Source organism: Diadema antillarum, unplaced genomic scaffold, assembly GCF_040938485.1.
Source record: "Diadema antillarum isolate AM-2024a unplaced genomic scaffold, OU_Dant_1.0 scf00000076, whole genome shotgun sequence".
Taxonomy (NCBI): Eukaryota; Metazoa; Echinodermata; class Echinoidea; order Diadematoida; family Diadematidae; genus Diadema; species Diadema antillarum.
Genome location: NW_027270965.1, coordinates 588,301 through 614,452, shown reverse-complemented (window position 1 = coordinate 614,452; position 26,152 = coordinate 588,301). Strand labels below are relative to the sequence as shown.

Sequence of the window (26,152 nt, the reverse complement as noted above, 5' to 3'; positions counted from 1 at the left end):
TCACCTTTTAGAACTATTTTGAAGCACTAAAGCTGTTTTTTTTTTTCATCTGCAAATGGTAAATAATGCCTGTAAATCACTTAAGGTATATTTTGAGTGGAATAAAAATCTTTCCAATCTAAAATGCAAAACTAGAAACATGCGCATACCATGATTGTGTAATGACATCGAACGCATGATTACCAACTGTTCCAGAAAAATTGCATTACTATCATGTACTCAGTTTGGCATATCGATATCTGCAGTATCCTTATTAGAATATTATTAGTTTAATATAAAACCTATTGCTATAATGGAAGGCCTTCATTTCCTTCACTGTTAGCGACTGAACAGCAACATTGAAAACATGAAAGCAAAGCAGAAACAAACAAAACAAAATAAAACAAATCATAGATTTCCATGAGAAATAATCATGGCGCAAGAGATCGATATACAAATAAGAGAGGGGGTTGATTTGAAGAGTTTGTTTGCAAAAACCGATAAGTCCATATTTGCCAAATGGAGATATTTACGATTGAAGGTCAAGAAAAATAAAGAGAATAGTAAGAAAATTTTTGCTTCTTTTGACCACAACTTCAAAAATGTTTCTTTATATGTAGTGACCAATATATCATTTTAAAGGTCTTATTTTGTACTTTATGACAGGAACCGTACTTCAAAATCTTCAAAAATGGACTTATCGGTTTTTGCAAACAAACTCTTCATTATTTTTTATTCTACTTCCTTTAGTGTACCAACACACAAAACAATTCTTGAACATTGCCTAATAAACGTCTACACTGGTTATGCTCTGTCTATGGGTGTCGCGCATCTTTCGGTCTCTTGAGAGGCCCTTATGATATCGATGTTTCGCAATACAACAAATAACCACCTTTTAATGATTAACTGCATCTCAAATAAAGAGATGATTATTTGATTAAGTATGGGCAAAGGGCACCGAACAGGACATAGTTGACAGCTGGTTGATAGATGTCCCGCCAAGCATAGTTTTAATCTTTATCAAGAAAATAACTAACAACAACTATGAATGGCTGCTAAATGAGTCTCACCTACTGGGAATTCGGTCAGACGACACATCGCAGCTGAAGCGGCAGAGAATGTGTGCATTGAGACACTGTCTCTAGCCAACTAAAATAGTATAAGCAATAACCGGTGATAACTGTCAGCATTCTGGGGGAAAATGAAATTCTGTGAAATCTGTGCCGCCTGCCTCTTTCTCGTCGGACTGGCTGCAGATATGGTGGCCAGCCAGGGTGGAAAATTTCCGATCAAACTCGAGAATGGTGGTTACTCTGACGTCCTGATCGCTATCGTCGAGGGCGTCCCGGAAGACGACACCTTGATCGAGAACATCAAGGTGTGTATTATACACCAAAAGAGACCACTTGTCGTTTTCAATGTCATGGTCGGCGTGTGTGAGTTGTTGTTGTTAATGATAACGATGACGATGATGATGGTGATGATGATGAGCTAAAACATATTTCCCGTGTGCCATGCTGAATTGTCGATTTTTGCCAAAAAAAAAAAAATGAACACATTCTATTCCTAAGAAATGTGTAATATAGATAACGCTGTCCCGACACGATTTTGGTTAGGTGATGACGAAAATAGGAAATATTTGGAAGAAAAAGCTTCACCGGAAGTACTACAACCACAGAGCATACCCCTTGTTTTAATTGTTTGTTTGTGTGTTGTTTGTTTGTTTTTACATCTAAATACATCCATTTTAATATAATATCGGGCCATACAGCTGTATCCATCGCGGGATGCATTGCCACTGTGAACACGATTCGATCATCACGTACTATAGCATAGTTCTACGTATAATACCCACCACTGAACGGAATGGGATAAAAGTCGGCATACCGACTTTTACTATTTTACACTTCAAAATCTCAAAATACTACAGAACAACTCATTATCTCGGCAAATCGCATCAGGCAGACAAGTTTCTTGGTAGAGCTTTCCGATATATTGTAAGCAGCTTTTAAATGGTGGAAAATGCCTTCCCAGTAGGCTACATCGCTTCAGGTTTGATGGTCTTTATTCCATTAATATTGGGGAGGTATCACGGCCTAGTGGTTTGTGCACTGCAATGTCAATGATGAGGGCAAGGGCTCGAGCCTTGGCATGAGCGAAAATTGGGACAAAAGATGAATAAAGAAAGAAAGAGAAAGATGATGACGATGATGATGTGTGTGTGTGTATGTGCGTGTGTATGTGTGTGTATTTGTGTGTGTGCTTTTTGGGTGTTTATTCTATTTCGGAGATATATCTCGGTGTAGTGGTTTGCCAACTACACTGTCAGTGAGGTGGATACGGCATCGGACCCTGTGTGAAGGAAGATGTGGGATAAAGAGAAAATATAGCTCTGAAGACTTTGTTTTACTTCATTGTTGAACATTTGTTTTGAAGGACAATAGTTAGATAGCTGCTGACAGTGAAGGCTATAACACTCATTAAGACGAAGACGGAATATAAAGTCAAGCCTAACAATCTTCTGCAAAATAATTTTGCAAATGTCAACTGCACATGCATATCTTTTTCTGAGGCAGTTTATTGCCGTCTGTTATAATACCAAGAAATTTGATGCGTGAAAACAATCGGATATCTTTTATAGCTATAGCAAAGTGTACTTCTGTTATAGACTGTGCTTATTCTGGATTCTCCTTGATATAACAATTATTGTCAAGTTACATTCACACCAATGGCAGAATTATAGCCACATAACTAGACAACTCCGTCTATACTGGTTGTATGGATTGTCTCGTGAACCTCTGATGAGTCTTGCCGGAAAGGGATAGGACTCATGAAATGCAATCGGATAATGATATGTTAAAAGTTGAAAGATTCATGCAATCAATTCTTAAATTCCAGTGCAGTGTTAAAAGAGGGAGTAAAGTTTTCTTGGCACAAGAATGGAAACTTGATTAAGATGTCAAGCTTCGCTAATTATTCATGAAACAGGTAATGAATATAATCTATATGAATATGCAAATAGTGAAGCACTGATGTCATCCCCTCACAACTTGCCATATATATAATATATATAGTTTGTACATAAAATTTTGAATTATTTTTTTCGATGTTTCATTCAAACGCCAATGTACCCCAGTCTCAAATCCTGATGTATCTAACTGATCATCATTTTGTCGTTATTCAACCATGAATAACATCATGTTTTGCATTTGAATACCATGACCATTAATTTTTCATTTTTTTTAGAGCTCTATAATTAGGTGATGACATCATCATTTCACTCATTTGTATATTTTTATCAACAGAACGAGAGCTGAAATTACCGAAACTTCACAATTTCACAACTTCCCTTAATTTCATCCGATATTGATCAAAATATCATTGTTGTGCTCGTAAGCTTTTACTTTCTCTTAAGAACATACTGTATATCACTTATAACTGGACTGGAATTCCTCTTTAATTCCAACCATCTCTTATCCAGTCTTCTGTTCTTATGCGTTCATGTGGACAAGGAGTTTTCGTGTGATCATCTAGGGGATTAAGCACCTGTATGCAGAACACAGTCCACCTTCCTCATTTAATTCTTCTTTGCATTATGGCAACATTTTAAATTTGACGTATCTTATCATAATTTGGAAGGAAAGACGCATCTCTAAGGAAGGAATGAGAATGTAGATTTCTGTTGGGTTCATCACGACACCGTATAACAATATTATTTTCGTATTCCCCTCAAGCTCTCGACACTGACTATTAGTTGGTCTCCAATTATTTGACATCGTAAATGGTAGGCCTACTTCTGGTTAGGGGTTTCCATACCTCCATGATTTTTATAAATGATTATAGTTATTCTTCTCCATCTCATTTTCCTGTTTTCTTCCTGTACGTCACCTACTTCCGGCTATCTTGTGACATTGCAGGAGATGTACACTTCGGCATCAGAACTTCTGTATAACGCCAGCAGACAACACGTGTATTGGAAAGAGATCAAGATCCTCGTTCCCTCGACGTGGTCTCGCCAGGAGCACTACGGTGTCGCCAAAACGGAGACGTTGGAAACCTCTCACATAGCAGTGCACTCCGACAGTCCACGAGGCGATGAGCCGTACGTGGATAACATGTTCGGCTGCGGCCAACAGGGCATTCTGACTCACATCTCGCCTGCGTTCATTTCCGACAAGCGTTATCGCGAGGAAAGATTCGGTCCCACAGGTAAATAAAAGGCTAGGTGTTTGTGTTATGTATTCAAACTTTGTTACGTAGGCCCAGACCATACTTAATGGATCACCATAAAACTTGAGTCCGCCCCATTAAATAAAAAACCCAAAACGTATACATCAGTTTTCAGAAAGTGTTATCGTCAGAAAGAGAGAAATAAGAATAAAATATAAGAGATGAAAAGTAAGAAAATAAGAAGCACGACGAATGTGCCGTGATCAATACGATTGGGGTTCGCGCAGATAAACAAGGTAATTTTGTAAAAAATGTGTGTGCTGGTATTCGGGAAACTCATGTGTGATTGACAGGATAACCACATTTTATTTATAATGCTGGTCTCAGCAAATATCGTCGTCAAAACACAAATGACCATGAATTGCTTAATACAGGATTCCAAGTATCGTTGTCGACGTTGTTTGCGTTCTACAGAGAGCGTCCTGGTGAGAATCTGGGCGTATTTTCGATGGGGCTTGTTCGAGGAACATTATGACGCGGCACTTAGCGAATCCAATGTTAAACCGGCGTACGATGCTGGTGGCCGTTCGCAGGGCACGCGTTGTTCGGCGAACATTGAAGGTGAGATAATGTGGCCGGACTACACTCCATGCAACTACGGAGCTGGAAACAACATGGGATATTCATCTGAGTGTCGCTTCATCCCTATTGGCGGACAGACTGTTACGTCATCACTTCTCTTCGGAACCAAAGATTTTCATATTCCTACAGTGAGTGCACATCTGCTAGTGAGATCCCCATAGTGCAACATACTCTAGAATGTGTTCATGTATTTCTTATATACACTCAGAAAACTGCCATAATTCCTTGAACTAGCAGTCACGGACGTGATGACCGAACGATTATCATACATGATTTGAAAGAATGCTTCATCGATATAGTTTTTGTGTGGTATGTGTTCATGTTAGGGTGGACAGGAGACATTATTTGCAAGAGCACAAAAATTGATACGTGGCAACTTATCAGAGGGAGAAAACGAATAAGATAATACAGGACCCTTTCTAATGAAATGCATTGCATATCTTTTATTTCCTTGATATTAATTGTGACTGTGCACCTCATAACAAACAAAAAGTCGCCAGACATGAATTTTTAGTTAAGACCATTATTCTGGAAAGAGCAGACTTTAAGCTTTAAAATGATGTATAACTCAAATCAAATGGACTCTCCTACCTATCTAAATATTGGATATAAAGCACAAACTCAGGAAAAGTGTGAACTGAGAAAAGAGGCTCTGAAGTACAGTGTCTATTCAAGAGCTTAATCTTTACCAAACCGTGCCGGCTGTGCGATGAATGGGACAAAAAACAGGAAGTAAACCACCAGAGTAACGACAATGAAGAGATTATCAGATTACACTAAAATTAAGCATGCCTCATTAACACATTCTGTCCATAATCAATGCCAACTTTCAAAGCATTAGCATTACCCTTTCAACAGTTATTAGAGTTGAAAGTGAAGAGTGTGGACAAGATTTTTCAGAAATGAAAAAGGGATTCTAAAGACACACATAGTCACACTATTCTACCAAAATGTTCGAGATAAACTGCTAAAAAAACACACTTTCCTGCCCGTTTTATGATAGGCCCTATCAAATTTTAGCATAATGTAAAGGAAGACCCGCTCTTTCAGAAAATATGAAAAAGTCAAGTTCGGCTAGGTTGACCCATTTCACTTATTTTCAGTCCTCTGGCAAAATCAGTGTGTGCGACTTTATGTTCGTTTTGAGGTGCACGGTCACAATTGATTTGATTCTCAAATCGCTGTCGTACATACATGAACAAACCGTTCTAGATTCAAAGTAGAACATACAATAACATTTTCAGACAAAATCAACATCATTTTGTAGTATTTACAGCCATAATCTCTCACTTTAAAGTTATCAATGGTGATAAATTGATCTAAATCCACCAATTTAACAAAACAATACATGGGTGATGTGAATTATATTCCACTTGAATTATGCATCACATTCACTTGACTATGTAAACATCATAACTCATATTCCTCCTTTAAGAAAGTACATATTATCAAAAAATAACCTCATTATAGAAGTAAAATATGAACTATTTTATAAAATCCCTGTCAGCCTCCCTCATAAGCAAAACAATCATAACATTGTAATAGGTCCTTTTTACCTTTGGGAAAAGTAATTTAATTTTTTTTTCAAGATATCACATTTGATGCATATGTGTAGGTCTGTTGTATCACAAAACATCAACCATATAAAACTTTAGCAATAGAGGCTAAAACATAAGGAGATATCAATATTTTTTCTCAATAAACCATAACTGTAGACGGTTTAGTTTGGAAACATTTTATCGTAACTATTGTTCATATTCTGTGTATTTGACAATACTTAACATCGATTATACGGATTTAAATTTCTACTGTGGTTGTTTCTATCCCTAACTCACATTTAGAACTATTTTCACGCACTGATGCTGAGTTTTTATTTCATCTGCTAATGGTAAATTAAGCCTTTAAACGTACCATATAATCATTTCAATCTATCATTATCCTCTCCTCCAGATCAAAATTCACTGCCATCCAATCCGCCCCTATTCAACCCTTTAGCTCATGAACATAAACATAAAACACACATTCACACAACAACGCATTGCTTTGTTGCTTATGACGAAAGTTTTGTACCTAGATTGTATAATCAGCTGATAATATATCCCGCTGGTTTAGTAACAGCATGGACCTACTGTAACAACAGAGTCAACATCCTTGAATCAACTATCATGACACTTTACAGTACGATAGGGCCTATTATATTCCACATACTAAGAATGTTGCAATAGGATTGGTCAAGAGCTGATCACGTGATGAAGCGTAGTTTTGCCCATCACATCACCTGAGAAGAAAAGTTCGTTACACTCTATGTTGATAGTCCCTTTTTGTTTCGCTGATCTCCACACAGTCCACTCAGTCCTAGCGCGAGATGAGAACGCGCGAAATAAAAGTGCGTTGCACTGTGGACTATCATGTGACCTAGGTCAATTGATAGTACACAGTGCAACGCACTTTCACTTCGGTGCCGCGCGGTGCGCGCAGCAAATTAATTGTTTTGTCATCTACGCGCACACGTAGCCTAAGCCCTAAGGATACCTAAAGACAGCTAAAACAGTTTCAGATGTGGAATAAAATGGGAATTTCTAGGACCCTAGGTGTGGAATATAAAGCAAATAATCAACTTTTAGTTTCAGGCAATGAGACAAACTGTCACTTCCTCGGCGATCTGAATGTGTACGCTATCTTTCCTCAGCTGCGCTTCGGAAAGATAGCTACATCCAGATCGCCTCGGAAGTGATAGTTTGTCCCATCACCTTCACCAACGTTGATTATTTACTTACCAAGAGGGACTGACGTTCAAATTACCATACGCGTATCTTATATAGGTTTAGTTTCTTTTTACAAGGAGCCACTCGCCTTGATCCTCCCAGTATCGGCTGATCGTTTGTTCATATACATGTATTTTAACACTGTTGTCCTCTCCCCCTCCTCCCTCCTTCCTCTCTTCCACTCTTTTCTTTAGTATTCTTTTTCAAAGTTGACCGGTCAAATATCCGTAGAAGCACTTGAAACGTTAAATCGCCCCAAGGATAGTGCGGAATCTTCTCCCAGTTCTAACAATCACGACACCAAAACACACAGACCAAGTTCCCGTGAAGATTAATTTTGAGTAACCATGTTTATGATGTCAATATGTGGTATTACTACGTCACTAATTACTTCATTGTTCTTACTTCTACTACTACTACGACGACGACGACGATGACGACTACTCCTATTACTACTACTACTACTACTACTACTACTACTACTACTATAATATACTACTACTTCTTCCACTTTTCTATACATTAGATTAACGAATTTTGCGACGATGATCCAGAGAGCCCTAATTTCCACAACGCGGAGGCGTTAAATCTTCAAAACAAGCGATGCGGAAACCTCGCTGCCTGGACGGTGATGAGGGAAAAAACACACGATTTCGACAACGGTCCACAGGTGGTGACGAACACTACACCCATCTTTACTGTCATCCAAGCACCGCCGTCTCGCAGCGTCGTTCTTGTTCTCGACAAAAGTGGCAGCATGTCGGTGAGTGTGGCGCAGTGAAGTTGACAAAAATGTAACTAAACACGGATGGGTCAATGAATGACAACAAATAGATGAAAGAAGAGAAGGAAGGAAGAAACGGATGAAATTTATTTGGCAATCAGTCAATCACTTATCCTGTCGCGGAACGGATGCTATTTATTTGAAATATGAGAGGAATAATATGAAGGAAGGAAGGAAAGGAAAATAATATATGAAACAAAAGATGAATAACTGCATCATTCGATTATGTCCTTAATTAAACAAATAAGTAAGTAAAATTGATGATTTGAACTTGATTAATTATTGATGAAATCAATTGATTATTAATTATTAATTAATTGGTTAATAAATCAATTCAGTCAATGTACCAAAAATATCTTGTGTAGATGTGGTTAGATTTGTGATAGTCATGCTGCTTTCAGGAACTACTTTAAATCAAAATTCCAAAAACAAAAAAAGTTTGAACTAACAAATTTAATCTTGCATGCTAACAAACCGATTTGTTTGGGTGGTTTCTTGCGATGACGTGTAGGGTATGCAAATAAACGCCTCCAGTCACGTATACATGCACGGATATCACGTATAGCTTATCATAGGATCCTGTCGTAAAGACAACATCAATATGGAAGACAACACATTCAATTTGTGTGCGTGTTTGTGTGTATTTGTATGATGGGTGTATGTGTGTGGGTGTGTATGTGTATGGGGTGTATGTGTGTGTGGTTGTGTATGTGTGTTTGTGTGTGTGTGTGTGTGTGTGTGTGTGTGTGCGATAGAAATCCTTTACAGATACATTCTTCTGAATTCTTTCCTCTGTTGTCTTTTCATTTGCGGTAGACGAACGAACGTTTCACCAAAGTGATATCAGCATCAACCGAATACATTCGAAATATCATTCCTCTCAAGAGTCAACTGGGCATCGTGTATTTCGACAGCAATGCATATGAGGGCGCTGAACTCACACCAATCGTCGACGACCAAACGCGGGAGATCCTGGTGAATGCACTGCCCCCGACCAATGGGGGCGGTACGTCGATCAGCAGGGGAATACAAAAGGGCATTGAGGTATAAACCAACAGTAGTCCTCTCTGCCCAAGTTGTTTCTGAAATGGATGTACGTAACAAAATGCACTGTGATAGACGTTGCACTGAATCAACTTCATGTACTTGATGAATGATATATAAAATCAACCAATAGCAATCATTATAATATGAACAAAAGCAAGGCCAGCGCAGGCATGTCCGTTAAAGGGATGGTAGTCATGTTGCTTCAGCTTTCTAACGTTGTTATGATGCTGTTTTGAGTTATGAGAAACCTATTATGAAATGGAAAGAACATATAAATCTGAAAGGAATTAAATGTTTATTTGATGAAAATTTATTTTGAAATGACTGAGATATCTGAAACAGGCGCACACCTTTTATTGGGATCGCTTGACTTAATTTTTTTTTTTAAATTATGTCAGCCATTTCAAAACCAATGTTCATCAAATAAAGTTTGGTTTCCTCTTAGAATTATATATTCTTTAACATTTCATAATTTTTTTTCCTAAGTGTCTTGCAAAAGTTCAAAGCTGAAACCTCACCTAAACCAATACAATATAATACCTTTAATGCTTACATTCTCATATGAAATCTACAAGGTACTAGGCGAATATTCTTCTGGCGGCTATCTTCTGATTCTCAGCGACGGCTTAGATAGCAACTTTGTGGAAACCAACAGGCAGTTAATCGAATCGTCTGGAGTTATCATCGATGTCATCATGATTAGTAGCTCGTCAACTTCGGAAATGAGGATGCTAGCCGATATGACGCTCGGAGAATTCTATTTCTGTGCCGATACTGACAATGGGAACTGTCTGATTCAGGCCTTTCAGAGCATCATCACCAACCGCCCAACTGTCGCTGGGCAAACCACCCCTGTGCAGGTAAACCCTTTGCTCGGTCTCTTCCACTTTTTATTGAATGCATGCATGGGAGGTTCCTTTCTTTCTTGTTTCATTGATTTAACCCGAGCACGTATGCCGCACATTTTCATCATTGCTACTACAAAATGTTTATGATAAGCCCAAAAGTCCAAACTTTACAAACCAAACTTTGAGGCGAGCTGTCTACCGCTTTCACTTGGTGCATAGGAAAGACATGCTACCCCCATGCTACCCCCCCCCCCCCCCGGAGGGGGGGGGGGGTGGGGGAGGGTAGCAAAATTCACAATGAAAATGAATTTTCATTTTTATTTCGAATTGATATAGATATACAGCTCTGACGTCCAGATCCAGCAGAACATCGACCAGGAGATCGTTCCCCTTGTCATCGACTCCGCTTTGGGCAACGACACGGTATTTACGGTTACGTGGACAGGGAGTAACCCAGTAACGGCAGTAGTGACCGGATGGGAGGGCACAAGGATTGACCACAATGATCCGAGATATTACGCCGACAACGCAAACCACATCATTTCAGTTACATTGCCATCCGCTGAGGTACACTGTCTTAACACCCGTGCAATGGGAGTGTTATAGAGGCCCATCCAGCCCGTGAAGAGTATCTTGGGTTGCATGGTTGTGCAGTGGATAGGGTTGGGGGGATGTAACAGCCGTTCCCTATTACCCCCGCCCCCCAACCATCCCAAGAGAATTAATCTGAGTATGCCTGGGTAAATACTACATATTAATGTCGAATTAAAACAGAGATGAAGTAGCAATTACTCTCTCTTTAATCGATGAAAAACATGCTTCAAGAAAGTGGTCAGGCGGAAACATTAGCATTTTATAGATGAAGTACCTTTGCCCATCCCCCCCCCCCAAAAAAAAACCCAACAACAACAACAAACTGAGAACGACGTTGCTCTTGTGTATCTTTAATTATAAAAGAAAACAAAATGCAAAAGCAATCATACAGAACTGTAGAATGTCAATGTAAGAGGACAAAAATAAAGTACCCCCTTAGATATAACAATAAAAATGAATACATTCCAAAAAAAAAGTTGATGGAAATTTGTCAAGCATATATCATGATGAAATACCATAGGTCTGCTATGCATCATCACGTTGTATAATTTGTATAATGTGATTGTTATCGGTATGATAGCTTACCACGATTTGGTACAACTGAAACTTTCATGGCTTTCTTTGTTTTAGTGTATACAGTTTATTCAGTAGGATAACTTCTAGAATTTTGAGCTCCCATTTCAGTTACACAATTATCGCAGCATACACACGGTCGATATTATTTAAAACGATTGGCTGTAACCACAAATTTGCCTGTTTGACCCCTTTGCGGTCAATGGGTCCAATGAAATGAAACCTAACAGTTGACTGCTAAAAGATATCGAGGAGCTGATTGATTTTCATCGGGTCGCAACTGATTCTAACATCAGCCACTAACGGCAAGGTCTCATGATGGAACGTGTTTCTGACCGTGCGGTGTTATAGACAGCCAAGAAAAATGCAAGTAATGAGCTTGAATCTGCTAACCCCTTGAAATCAACAAGCAAACAAAACGCAATTCAAAGCATGAGAGAAAACCGAAAACTCCTTTTTAATGCAACGTCAGAACAGCAGAGAAAGAAGTATTTCTATTCACCTTTCCTACACTGGCAAGAAAAGGTAAAAGTTATACCATGAATTTTAGTACCTTTCCGAGAGTGCTTTTCACTGATTACTGCTGGCATTGTAACTAAGGTAGTCAAGTCTGCACAAATCAAACCTTTTCTTTTTCTTTTTCTTCTTCTTCTTCCTCTTCTTCATCTTTTTTTTTTTGAGCTGTGATTACAAAGAATACGATGTAATCAATGAATAAATTGTTCATTGCTTTTACAATTTCCTGGTGTTATTCCCGATAAACGAAACACGCTTCACTGTGCTTCCATTTAGCCCGGTCCGTGGAATGTGACAGTCATAAACTCTCAACCGTCCAGCCCGGCGTACGCAAGTGTTGCGGTGACGTCTAAACCAGCGTCAAGCGAATATTCACCTGTTACCGTTACAGTCATACTTGGTTCTACGGTGAGAAACTGATTGAACGAAGGTTTTTCAGTTTTCTGTTAATTATGTCTCTTAGAAACGAATAAAGGACAGTCGTTCTGTGCATCACATAATATAATAATTGTACTCAGTTCGCTTACGTAGGTAGTGCGAAAAAGAACACAAAACTAATGTTAACAAAAAAGACGTTTGTTTTGAACGTTGTGGAGACTATGGATTTACCAGTTTTGGGAATATGGACAGAGGATTTTTTTTTTCTTTTGGGGAAGCAATTTCTTTTTAAAGTACCTAATTTTTCCATTAAGTGTTCAAAACGTTTCACTCGGTCTGTCCCTTCAGTTTCGAGATATGTGTGAATTGAAGCCAGGGATATCTAACTACAAAGTGATGAGCTATACTGTGAATAAAATGGTCTTGGGAATATAAGCTTTCTTTCAAAGAGAAGAAAAATTTCAAATAGCTCCAGACTTTAGTAGGAATATGACAAACATATCTACACCTAATTATGCAACATACTAGAGTGATGGTATCACTGAAGTGAGATCTAAGGAGCAACTATGTCATTTTTTTTTGTAAATGTTTCCCTGTAAAGAAATGAAAATTATATCTCAAGGAAAAACAAAAACACTTTAATCACATTCAAGTCTGGAACAGAAACTTACCAAATATATACCTATCAACAGTATGCAAAAGGCGATTTTGCTTTTATCGCAATGCATGTCAAATCAAGAAAACCCTTGTCACGATAACACAGCATAACGGATCACGTTAACTCTTCTTTTTTTTACAGTGTTGTTTTATTTTGGTTTTTTTTTCTTTGTCTGTTTGTTTGGTGCGTGTGTGCGTGTGTGCGTGTGTGCATGTTGCTTGTTCTGTTTTGTTTTGTTTTGTTTGCCACAGGCGGTCGATTTTTCTACTACACCAGCACTGGCAATCTACGCCCAGGTTCAGCAGGGTTACGAATCCGTGGCCGATGCTGACGTTGAAGCGATCATCACTGATGAGCAAGGAAGAAAGACAACTATCTCATTGCTCGACAACGGTTCAGGTTTCACAAACAGACTCAATACTATGATACTCTATTTGCAATGCCATGATAAGACGATTACTAATATGCTCTAAATGACTAAATGAAAGAACAAACATACCTCACCATAAATATTTGTGACAGCCAGTATGGTGTGGTGATGATATCGTAGTGAGATGGAGACTTAGAGGTGTTTTTGTTCTTATCAAGAAACCTTCGAGAATGAAGAAACTTTCCTAACATAGTCTTCGATATCGGCACTTTGATTGCTTTTTCAGTACTGTAAATAGAACTTTGATGATAATTATCTTTCCACTGATATCATCATTTATCGAAGTAATATAACATAAATTCGAGAGTTTCTGTTCCTCACTCAATTTTTAGTCATCTACTCCCTTAGCATCGAACTCCTTATATGAAAACCTTTCGTCTCGTAGCAGTAGGTTTTTTTTTGGGGGGGGGGGGGAGGGATGGCACCGCTAAAAGCGCTTAATTCAAAAAGGTTTCTCTATTTATTGAATATATGAATAACACGAATGATACCAAAAGTACTCAACTTCCTGCTTACATTGGTATTTTGTAAAAAGTTCACAAGACATCTTCTATACACTTTGAGTTACAGGGTTTCGCTTTATTCAAGCTATATATAGACTTTGTTCCCTATATACCCTAAGTTGGAAAAAATAAGGAACTTGAACTTCTGCACACGACAAATATGTCACGAAGTCTTGATGATGAAGTGCAAGATTTTTAAAACTGAAGACAATCCCTCTTTTAGCATTCAAGTTCATCCATTCGTTCTTCTGTGTACTTTTTCATATAGGGTCGGATTTAATGAGGGCGGACGGAGTGTTCTCTGCGTACTTCTTACAGTTTACCTCCAACGGAAGATACAACGTGAAAGTCAATGTAGTCGGATACGAATCGGCAGAAACTGGAGACACCATCGAGATAGGTAAGCCTACGTTACATTATATGGGTGTCATTTTACAGTCAAATAGAATTCGCATTAAGAGAAATCGGACAGTGCTGCATTACAGAGCCTATAATACATTACAATAATAATGTGACAAAAATCCAGAAAGCAAAAACCAATAAACTTGCAGCGCCAGAGTTGTGTTGTGAAGCAGTGTAATCATTTTATGAAGGACATAAGGTAGAGGAACGAATAATATCACCTTCGTGGTATGCATCCTTTTTGGTCGTTATTCTATTTCCCCTTAATCTATTTATTACAATATTCGCTCCTTTTATAATTATACGGTCCTTCGCCATGCTTTTTTTTTGGAGCTCACAACCACTGTCTTGATCAGACAGTCATACCCATTGATGATGATCTGGGTGTATAACTGCAGGTTATGTGGCTCAGTCGGTAGCCCGTCTGCCTCCTAATACAAAGGACCTCGGTTCGATCAGGGAGATGCTTCACCTCCCTGGTTCGATTCCCGTGTCTCACTGAGCAACGTTGTGTGTAATCATGCACATCTGATACATAGTAGTAAGAAACGAAATCACTCTGTCCCTCGGATAGGATATTAAATGACGGTCATATGTGTGATAGAGTCACAACTCATAGCACGTAAAAGATCCCACTACATACAGTCATTACAAAGAGCAGGGCACAAGCCCAGTTAAGTGGTCCACCCACATACCCACACCAGAAAACTTGTAGCAATAGTCAAAAAACGGTATATTTTTATCAACCATGCAGGTACATTGTGCTATACAAAGAAGAAAAAAAATATGAACTCTGACGGCAGTCAAAAGGGTTTTTATTTCTATCCACTTGCCGTATCGACCCCGATTTTTCTCTCCTTTTTATACTTTGCAGCAAAACGAGATGTCACAGCGGAAGAAGAAGAAGAAGAAGCCGTGCCGTCCTTTATGCGCACTGCATCTGGTGGTCTGTTCGAAGTGGCGAACTATCAGCCCAACGCCCGTGACAGCATAGCGCCCTCTAGAATCCATGATCTTGCCTACACGTCTTTCTCCTATGCCAACAGCACAATTTCTCTGACTTGGACTGCTGTAGGGGACGACCTCGATCAAGGGACAGGTAAGGAACACTGACCATCCTCAGAATAGAAAATGGTCTTAAATTTCCGAAGTAGCCGCTTCAGCAGCGTTAGCGCTGCTCTTTAAGAGGATTATTTCATGGGACTGGGGGAAGTATGATAAGTGGTTTAAGCTTTCGGACACTTGATCAGGAGAATCTGTGATCGAGACGCTGCCGATTGAATATCCTTCAACAAGATGTTTCATCCAGTGTGCCCCTCTCGACCCAGATGCATCAATCAGTACACTACAATGCATGTCAAATAACATTGACTTAGACTAATAGGAGATGCTGCCCTGACTAGGTCCTATATTAGACGAAAAGTAGTGTGGCATGCAGTCATGGCAGTGTCGGTACTTTATTTCAGTTTGCTATGTCATGTACTGTAGTTTGACTCGATACAAAGTGTAGTACCTTTTGAATTGGCACTGAAGATTCTTCAGCGGAATGCATGAATATAGGGTTTTATTTATATAGATCACACAATGCCTATTTTCTGCCCCATGTTCCAGCAAGCAGGTATGAGCTCCGTTACACAACCACCTTCTCCGTGATCCAAAACAATTTCACCATGGCACAAATCGTCTCAGAGAACCAAACCATAATTGGGAATCTGTCATCGATTGCCCCCGCTGGAAGTACCGAGTCGATCACGATCGAGCTTCCGGCTCGTGGCATGGACATCGTCTTCTATTTCGCTATCAGAGCGTGGGACGAGGCTGATAACGTTGGAGATAAATCCAACATCGCATCCGTCTCCATCCGGTACATCCCAGATCCCACTCCACAACAACCTACCCAAACTGAACCATGGAACATCGAAACGACGTCTGAAGGAGAGGCCGAGACAACAGAACCTCCGACGTCGGAGCCTCCAAATATCGCTCTCATCGTCGGTTGTTCCTGTGCCCTCGGTGTCGTTCTCTTGGCCGCCGCGGTGGCTGTGGCGTGGTGGTGCAACGCGAAGTCCGTTAAAAATGCCAACGCAAAAATCGAGCCCTCAATGGAGAAAGAAGTGACACAATACGATAATAATGCTTATTCCATTGAACAACTGTCTTGAAAAGATATCAATACAGGGAGCTTCTGGATTATTTTAAACATTTTTACATTTGAACAACTGTAAATTAATTATACTCAATACATACTTTCAGAATTTGTAGTGATTCGGACGGGGAATGAAAATGTTTTCAACATTTATAACAAATTGCAATGAACAAGGATGATGACATGGCAGCCTCGCCATAAGAATGCATGAGTTGGGGCTCAAGGAGCGGAACAAAAGAAGGCATGCATATTCTACACAGGTGAACTTGTTAAGCAAGTGGTATTGTAATGGAATTACACTGCTACATTTCTGAAATATTGCCCATGTCTGTTCTTCTGCTATCAGTACACCTTAAAGGGGCATTCCGGACGATTTTCATAATTTCACATCATGTAGTACATAAATCAACAGCTCCATGCATAGATCCGTGGAATTTATTGTGGTCCTTGAGTAGAGAAACCAATATATTGAAAATCTTAAACAAATTACACTGAACAGTGATGATGACATCAGAGCCTCATATATTTCAGAAATGTAGCAGTGTAATTCCATTACAATACCGCTTGCTCAACAAGTTCACCTGTGAAAAATCCATGCATACCTTTTTCTTTTGTTCTGCTTCCTTGAGCCCCAACTCATGCATTCTTATGGTGAGGCTGTCATGTCATCATCCTTGTTCATTTCAATTCATAATAAATTTTGAAAACATTCTCATTACCTATCCCAATTACTATAAATTCTGAAACTCTGCACTCAGTTTGACTGATTTATAGTTGTTCAATTGTAAAAGTCTAAAAATCATCCGGAGGTCCCCTTTAAATGTACTCTTGTGCTATGTGTACACATGAAATAACTTATAATGATCTTCTGCTGTTATTACACCTTGAATATCATGTGCTCTTCTGCTATTAATTGTACATCTTAAATAACATGAGTTCTTCTCTGCTAGTGTTACAACTTTTAATACCATGAACTCTTCCAACTATTATTACAACTTAAATAACATCAGCTCGTCTGCAAGTATTACACCTTATATAACATTTACTCTTCTATTATCATCACATCTTAATAACATGTATTCTTCTACTATAATTACATCTGAATAACGTATGCTCTTCTGCTATTATTACACCTTAAATAACACGTTTACTCCTCTGCTGTTGTCACATTTTATCAACGTGTAGGTCTACTCTTCTGCTATCATTTCTACCTATCAGTGGAATCTGATCAGTAGTTAAAGTCACTCGAGAGATATGGCAATCATTACGGATCTGTTCGGGGTGAAAGTAAACCATACGCAAAGGCGAAGGGTGTGCCATTTTTATGTCGTTTGGAAGTAATGCGCAGAAACGCATTCGAATATAATAATGGTGACACAACAATATTCCTCCTCCAACAGTAAAAAGCTCCGGTCTTATTTTCTCACTGGACTCAGGGTTAGGGTTAGGGTTTTTAGGTTTAGTATAATGTGAGGATTAGGATTAGGGTTAGGGTTATGTTTATGGGTAGAATTTGTGTGTATTGTTTACATCCACGATACATTTCTTATTATCCCACCTTCTGCTTATGTATTTATGCCATACTGTTACGCCGTTATATCTCCACACCCACTTAAATCTTAACGGTCTGAGACGTTGTTCTCCCAATGTTCTTACTTGTAGTAGGTTATAATGCTGCGTCAACATGTGGCCTTTCTGTATTTCATTTAGTAACACTTATTTGACCGGATTTTTTTGTTTGTTTTAATCGGTTTCCCTAGTTATAGTATGGTCTAAAAAAATATCTGTATTTCATAGTTATCCTAATCTGATTTATCACGAAACCTTCGACTGTACAAGCTTGCTTTTACGCAGGCCCCATCATATTTTTTCGCATTATGACCATTATGACCACATTATGACCACAGTTCAACTCATATGTATACAGACCTTGTGTTTATACCAATGCAAACTTTTGTACATTCCCGTGAAGTCTCATCTAAGTTATGTTTTTAATGATTTTTTTATTTATATACTTTATTGCGATATATATGTGAGAAATATGACAATAAATTGAAATGAAGTGAAATGAAATCTATGTTTGTTCTATAGCGTGCAGAATTTTCATGGGAGCAATTTTGGCTGTCGCAAATGTCTTATTATCGGCCTATTGTAAAGTATGCTTGTTTATGTGGTATGATAGAATAGAATCTTCGATGAAGGTGAGAAGGTCTGATGAAGTATGTGAGAACTAGGTAGAAATGTCATAACATCGAATGTCCTGCGTTATTTGTCGTGCGACATCGCGGGGTCGGTGAGATGCAACTTATAGTTGAAGTCATTCGAGGGGGCATAGTAATCGTTACGTGTTTTGCTTTTTGTTTTGTTTTGTTTTTTCTCTTAGAGTGATCAGTAGCTCTAGGGCTCTACTCATACGAATGCCTGAAGAGTGTTACAACTATTATATATATATATATATATATATATATATATATATATATATATACTAGGTGTTACAAAAACATTTCCCACTTTTGATCATTAATAGTTTAATAACTATCATATCAGATAACACTGACAGTTATATGAGCAATAGCTGAATATTTTACAATTTTGTTGGAGGCAATTCAAAAATGATAGCAAAAATTAGTTTCATTAAACTCAAGATATATTTTTAAGTTACCTTTCAGATTTTGCTCTTTTTTCAACCCTCTGTACAAAATCTTAATTTTGCACAGGGGTCAATTGGTGTGTATGGGAGTGTGTGGTTAACACCCTGACAATGGTCCTAAACAATGGCCAGGACTAGAATGGTCTATTACATACTCATGAGAAATTCCACTATTACAGCTAGTCTTTATTCATCCTGAAACATAGTGTATGCAAGCAAATGAAAACACGTGCTTATCTTTTCCATGTGAATGCATTTTACCCTTTACCATGAATTCAGACTAGCTGTGCCTAGGGAAATCCATCATGAATCATTAATAAAGTATTCATGTGCTGTGGAGCAAGAGTCCAAAAACCTAGTCAGCAGAGCTCTGAAAAGGTGGTATTCGTGCTATTCATGTCTATTGTTCAGGGTCGTCGTAAGCACACACATACACATCACTGGTTCGTGTGTAAAATTCATTTTTGTACAGAGGGTTCAAATTTGACCAAAATCTGGAACTTGACATTAGAATTAATCATGGATTTAACAAAACCGTATACTATTCAACTATATGATAATTACTTATATCATTGACAGTGTTATCTGATGCATGGTTTTCAAACTATTAGGGATCAAAAGTGGGAAATGTTTTTTGTTACACCTAGTATATATGTATAATATATATATATATATATATATATATATATATATGTGTGTGTGTGTGTGTGTGTGTGTATGCAGGGTGGCCCAGAAAGAAAGGAACGCCTAAGATCTTTAATTTCAGCAGTATCGTTGCAAATATGTCATTATTTTGCATACTATTGGAAAGGCCATTCTTTTTCCAATAGAATGACACTAAATTCTTTAAAGTGAGGCAGTCCTCACGAATTTTAAAAAAAATATGTTGTTGTTGGTACCTCCAATGAACTACTTTCACCAAAAACAAACTTTCAAATCACCAAATAAGCTCGTAAATTTTGGTTGAAAAAGTGTGAATCTGCATGGTGAATATGCTAATGAGCAAATCCTGTCGGAGAGTCAGACGTCACCGAGGCACAACTCTTCCCAGCCGTGTTCTGCTCGTTATCCTTACGCTCCCTAGTTACCCGGATGTATGAAGAAGCCGGTGGCTACTAGTATTTGACATTGTTTCTACGTACTCTGTGTGTGTGTGTGTGTAATTCGTGTATTGTATATTCGCACAGTACACGTGTGGACGGTACAACTAGATCTACGGTAGATACCCCGTACGCGGTTTGCCCTTCGCACTTTTCCAGTCTATCACAAGCGCAGCTGCAGCCGCCTGTCGCCGCGCATGCATGTTCTGTACGTACAGATTGTAGGTAGAAACGGTTCTACACAGTCCAACTGTACTAGTACACTAGAGGGGCGATTGCATTCAGCGTCGTCTGGTCAGGCTATCTTACATCAGTAGTTCGAATCGTGCAGAAAATTCCCCAGGAAAATCCTTTTTTCCGTCCCAGACCCACAAAAGTATCGTGAAAGTTGAGCTGTATGGCTGGGAAATCTCGGTACAACGAAGCCGAATATAAGAAACTTAGGGCCTACAAAATCTCGATATCGTGTTGTGACCTACCTGTGCGTGGACCATTTGAGAAGCAATGTTTTTAGTGTTTACGTGGACCGGCAGGCTGTGGCCTTCGGTTATAAACCGAGAAAACTCCTGAAGCCAGATGCAATCCCTACCATTTGCTCAGATGAGTTATAAAACAGAAACACCTCGAGCATCGACTTCGAAGAGAACCGAGGAAAAAAAATTGTAGAGAGGTAAGAAAAGTGGCTAGCTATGTTTCATTTGCGGTGGGGCTGCAGCCGGGGTTGGACTGCAGTAGTATGCCACTGAGCTAGCTGCTGCCAGTGCCGACTGGCCATGCACGGCAAAGTGGAGTGAAATCACATCCCTACGACCCCCTGTGTTTTCCCTGCCCGGCAGACGTCATATTTTTTTTTTTCGAGGAAAGGCGATATCTGAGTACTTACCGAAATGTCTAGATACAAACAATATTTTCTCTGAAGAATTCGACTCTCTTATGCACAGGTTATCTTCGGTTTGAACGCCAAACTCTGATAGACGGAGTACTGTGTACATTACGGTGGGGCTAAGCCCCCCCCCCCCCCGCCCCACCGTAGGTACGGGACTAAGCAAAAATTTACAAGTGTAAAAAGCCCTACGGTCAACCTGACATTCCCTTCTCCAGCCACCACCATGCCTCACTTCCTCTGCACCCACCCTCTTCATCCCAAGGTTGTAAATCTACTGTGTTCTGTATTTGTCAAGTTATATAATCGCCATGCTGGCAGAAAAGTCACTTGCCATCCAGACACCAAGCGTGCAAGTCGTGTTATGTGTGTGTGCATTACTACATGGCCCAGCGTACGCACGTATCGCCGCCTGCACCTTTTGTCGAGAGCTTCAAAAGCATGGACGAGGTGGGTGAGGCAATTCAACTACCTACGACCAGCGGGCATCACGAACTCGGCCAAAAAGAATTAAAGCGCTGCTGCTCCACCTTGCCGGGTCAGACATGCAAGATTTGTTTGAGACCCTACCGATCACGGCACCCTGAACTGAACAGACACAATATGACATCGCCTTCGAGCGGCACTAATTTAGGTAGGCAATCCAAGGACCTCACAAATCAGCCGATGATTTCTGCACCAGGCTGAAGTCCCTCTTGACATCGTGCAGCCGCCTGGCACGGACATCATAACGATAAGTGTGCGTCAAAGCCACTCCGACGACGACTTCTGAAAGAGGCCTCTCAAACTGGCGGAACTCATCGCGACCATCGCTCGTGTAACAGAGGCTGCCGTCAAACAGGCCTCCCTCATGGAGTCTGCGCTCACGCCTTTCAATTAGGCTAGCGCACTGACAACGACACACCACCAGCGAGCAGATCGTGGTCGTCTTCCCTTCCGGCAGGCGAACAAAGGCCCGAGGACAGGCGGACGTAATTCGCACAAAGGTGGAAGTACAACTGTAGGTCTTCACAGGTCTCGGTCAGATTCGACCAGCCAGCATGTGGGAAATGTAGTCACGATATCGATGTCCCGCCCAAGTTCAGGAGTGTAGAAACTGCCAAAAAAATTGTACATTACAGCCGTGTATGCCCGAGCTAAAAAAAAAAAACTTTCGGGAGAATTCGAAATCACAACGAGCTCTTATTTGTCCTGTTAGAGTTGACGACATGCGCCCCGATGCCGATTCTTGTCAGTACAGCACCGATGACGAATACAACTTCCACGTCGACCTCGCTCACGCACCGTCCTCGTGATCCTTATCGAGATAGATGGGCACAATGTCCTCATGATCTTCGACTCAGGGGCATTGATTAACACTATGCTCTAAAGTGTTTGACTGGATGAGAGGCCGTGATCACATCGACAAAACGATTGACCCCCAGCCAGGTTCGCCCATCAGTTACGGGTCGAAAGAGCCACTCCCCGTGAGAGGTTAATTCAACGGACACTTACGCTCTCCAGATACGTCGAAATCCATAGAGTCCCGCGTCATCGTCATCGAGCCATCTCGCTTGGCCTACTCCAGATGCACCATGGAGTGAATGCAGTACCGTTACCGCGACTAACCTCAGCTCTGGAATTTACAAGGAGTTACTCTAAACCTACCCGACGGTTTTCAAGGGACTATAGGCAAGCTTCCCCACTACCAAGTCCCCGTCCATGTCGACCCGGGCGTTAGACCAGTCGCCCGACCAGCGCGGAGGTCCTTTTCACCCTAGACAGGTGGACTAAAAGCTTCATGAGCTTCTCGACAAATTCATCGAACCGGTATCGGGACCGATGGCCTGAGCGAGCCTGCTAGTCGTGGTCCCATAGGCGAACGGGGAAATTCGCGTTCGTGTGGATATCTATTGCTACGAGCGAACGAAGCGGTAACTCGGGAACGTCATCCTGTCCCCACGCTTGCAAGGAGACGCTTGTTACGGTCTTAAAGTGTAACTTGGTCTAAAAGTGTAACTCGATGCCTAGGCTTCTGAAAATGTGTCGGTCGCATATCGAGCGCCACCTGTCGTTGTGGATACATTATGTGCCCATTGTATCAATATCAACCACGTCCAGACATGCAGAGAGAGATGATGCTTTTCAAAAAGCGGCTGAAAATGCGAAAATTCCTCCCCCTCCCCCTATCAGGGCACGCCTATATAGATACCGCCATAATCAAACATGAAACTTCAGTCATTAATGTCTTCATAGCACTTAGCTCTATGGCAGTTCTAATTAAGAAGATAAAGAGAAAATTCAGAGTTTACGGACTCTGAGGCTTCAACTCCCCCTCACCCCCCCCCCCTCGCCCAAAACGGCTGGGGGAGGGGGTAGCTCATTTAAATGAATATGTAAGATCTCATCAAATTAAAGATGCTATCTGCCAACTTTGGTGAAAATCTGCTTTGGGGTTTTAAAGAAAATGAAAACGGTAAAGATTCATAGGCATTTTTTCATAGACATCTAGTTCATCGTAATTGTGCCATCGGTAATACCGATGATTTGAACAAAACAACATTCCCTGGCAGCGTTTGTACATTTCCCGTCAAAAATTGAATGTATATAGATTTCCCGGCATTTGTACAAATCCCGGCTCCACACGGGGTCCTTCTCACAATAAGACCACGCAAAATTATATCAATCGCATGATATAAAAAAGTGTCCATAAACGATTAGAAATTTGTATTTCTACTTTATTTTCTCTCACCTCCCTGTTTCTACGCAGAACTTTGTACGTTCTTGCTTAACACTTAAAGTTTCAACTTAAAAAAAATCCTTATAACTTTCTCAGCACGCCTACCTGTTATCAACAGTTTTTGATTATTTTAGGAATGAACAAGACCATTTCCAATGTTGGAAACTTAAACATTTGACTTTCTTCTGTACTTGATTTCTTATTTATTTCAGGCCCCTTCATAAAGTGCCATCATTTCTGAACTAGTTTTTTATTTCACCACATCTCGGTCTTTTATCGCACAAAAACTCCTCAAAAGCAGTATATCTAGATTTTCCCAGTCAATTTCGTGCCTCTTTCACTTCAATTCCTTATTGCTACATTGAATTTAGCAAAATTAAGCCTAGATGACATACATGTTCGGTATTTCAATTTTGTGATCTCTTTATTCAAATTCATTTTGGAGCAGTCGAATTACCGCCCTCATTCTAATCAACACTTTTTTTTCAGCTCAAGCACCTTTTTGCTATATTCTTTCCTTCAATTTAGAATGATACAGTCATGTGATCACGTTATACTTCGCCCGTTCATTCCAATTCATTTTGGGAATCCAGTTGAACATGTTCTGGAGTCAATTTAGCAGACATGTTTATGCTTTGGTTCTTTCTTTATTTTCTTTCATCATAGTTATTGTTTTGTAAGCATCATAACATTTAATATTTTCGTATTCATGTTAGAGATTTAGACGACAATTTTTTTTTTCAATGTGCTAATTGAGTCTCCCAGTCCGAAGATAGAGAATTTGGCCACAACTTATCTGACCGTTGACGCTTTATTCTTAGTGTGTCGGCCAGTTCTATCGGTAGTCAAGGTTATGATCCTCAAATGATTATATAATTTTTTTCTCTGTCTTCTTAAAATATACGTCTGTACCTAACTTGTGCTGCCATGACTGTATTCAAGAAGATAAAGTGAGTCTGTAGGTACTGGTACATGTAAGCCTATAATGATTTATATGACAGGAAAGGGGTGTTACAGAACAACAAACTCGAGTTGTATAGGGTCAAAAATATGATACTTTTACTGCTTAACAATGTGTGAATGAAACAAAAAGTCACATCGAAATACACATGTTTAAATGTTTTCACCTTTTCAAACATAAAAAGCATGACGTAAATTTGAATGAATTATATATTTGAAATTTGGCTGCACATTCGCAAAATTGAATGACTCAAATACCCTTTTCGGCCAGTGATGGCGAATTTGAATGAACGTACAGTACGTACCTGCCAATTTGAATACTGTTTTTACGAATTCGAAAGCCACATATTGTGCAAATTTTATTGATCGAAATGCTGAATTGAACGCACAAGCTGCAATTTTTAAAGACAGACTGTGCGATAACAAGAGTTTTTGTAAATTGAATGAGCCTTTATCAAATAGACTTTCAAAAGTGTAAAATTGGCCGGAAAAACCTATATTTTTTGTAGGCATGCATAGTTTATACAATGCCCTTTCCATAAAAAAACGGTAGCTATAATCAGCCTTTAAAATGTTGTTCAAATCTTTATTCGATGGGACGTTTGTCCTGAAAAATATTACAAATCTACCTTCCTTTCCTTGTTCTTATCAGACTTCTTATCGGAAGCAGACTGTTAATCCATTGCACCTTAAGCTCCGCTAAGGATATTGTCTTAGACGCACCTGGAGTTTGCCTTGCCAGTCTATTGTATAAAGTTTTCGTTCATTTACATTTTTTAATTGGTGAGCGGCATGGACTATATATATGTATATATATATATATATATATATACATACACATATATATATATATATATATTTTTTTTTTTTTTTGCGGGGGTGTCCGATATAATTTGTGGAAAAATATACACAGGAAAAAAGATCAGCAAATCCACATTGACAGCCTCGAACATGTACAGAATAATATTACCCTTTAACATACGTGAGTAGCGAGTAGAGGGAATGTGTACTTTTTTTATGAATTTTTGTGGAATTCTCTTTACATTTTTTATACATCGTTCTGCACGTGACATCATACACTTAAGTAGTCTTCTCATCCAACAATGACTGCGCGGGCACATCAAGAATGAACTGATTGTCCGATTTTTCCTCAAACTCTCACTGATGACAGTGTGAATTCTACAGTATTGCTGCATTCACTCAATCCTTCTGTATATGAAGGTAAACTTGTCCTTTAGATTTATCGTACCCAAGACATCCATTGATGCATTTAAGTACTCATTCTTTCCAAGTACAATTTGGATCTGGAACCGTCTACCTATAGGTTATGTATGTCACCACCTTGACAATATTTAGAGAGGCTGCTATATTCCCTCTTTTACATCCTTGCAACCTTCTTCTTGAT

General features: G+C 39.5%; 1 protein-coding gene across 1 annotated transcript; it reads left to right on the top strand.

Moving 5' to 3' along the window:
• Window positions 1-1,024: 1,024 nt before the first annotated feature.
• Window positions 1,025-16,451, top strand: LOC139717511 (calcium-activated chloride channel regulator 1-like). The gene is made up of 11 exons (XM_071629015.1): window positions 1,025-1,357; window positions 3,897-4,188; window positions 4,624-4,919; window positions 8,083-8,319; window positions 9,157-9,384; window positions 9,963-10,247; window positions 10,572-10,802; window positions 13,206-13,353; window positions 14,156-14,287; window positions 15,164-15,388; window positions 15,901-16,451. Exons 1-11 carry the CDS (start codon window positions 1,181-1,183, stop codon window positions 16,449-16,451), a joined length of 2,802 nt encoding a protein of 933 aa, XP_071485116.1. The 5' UTR covers window positions 1,025-1,180.
• Window positions 16,452-26,152: the final 9,701 nt, after the last annotated feature.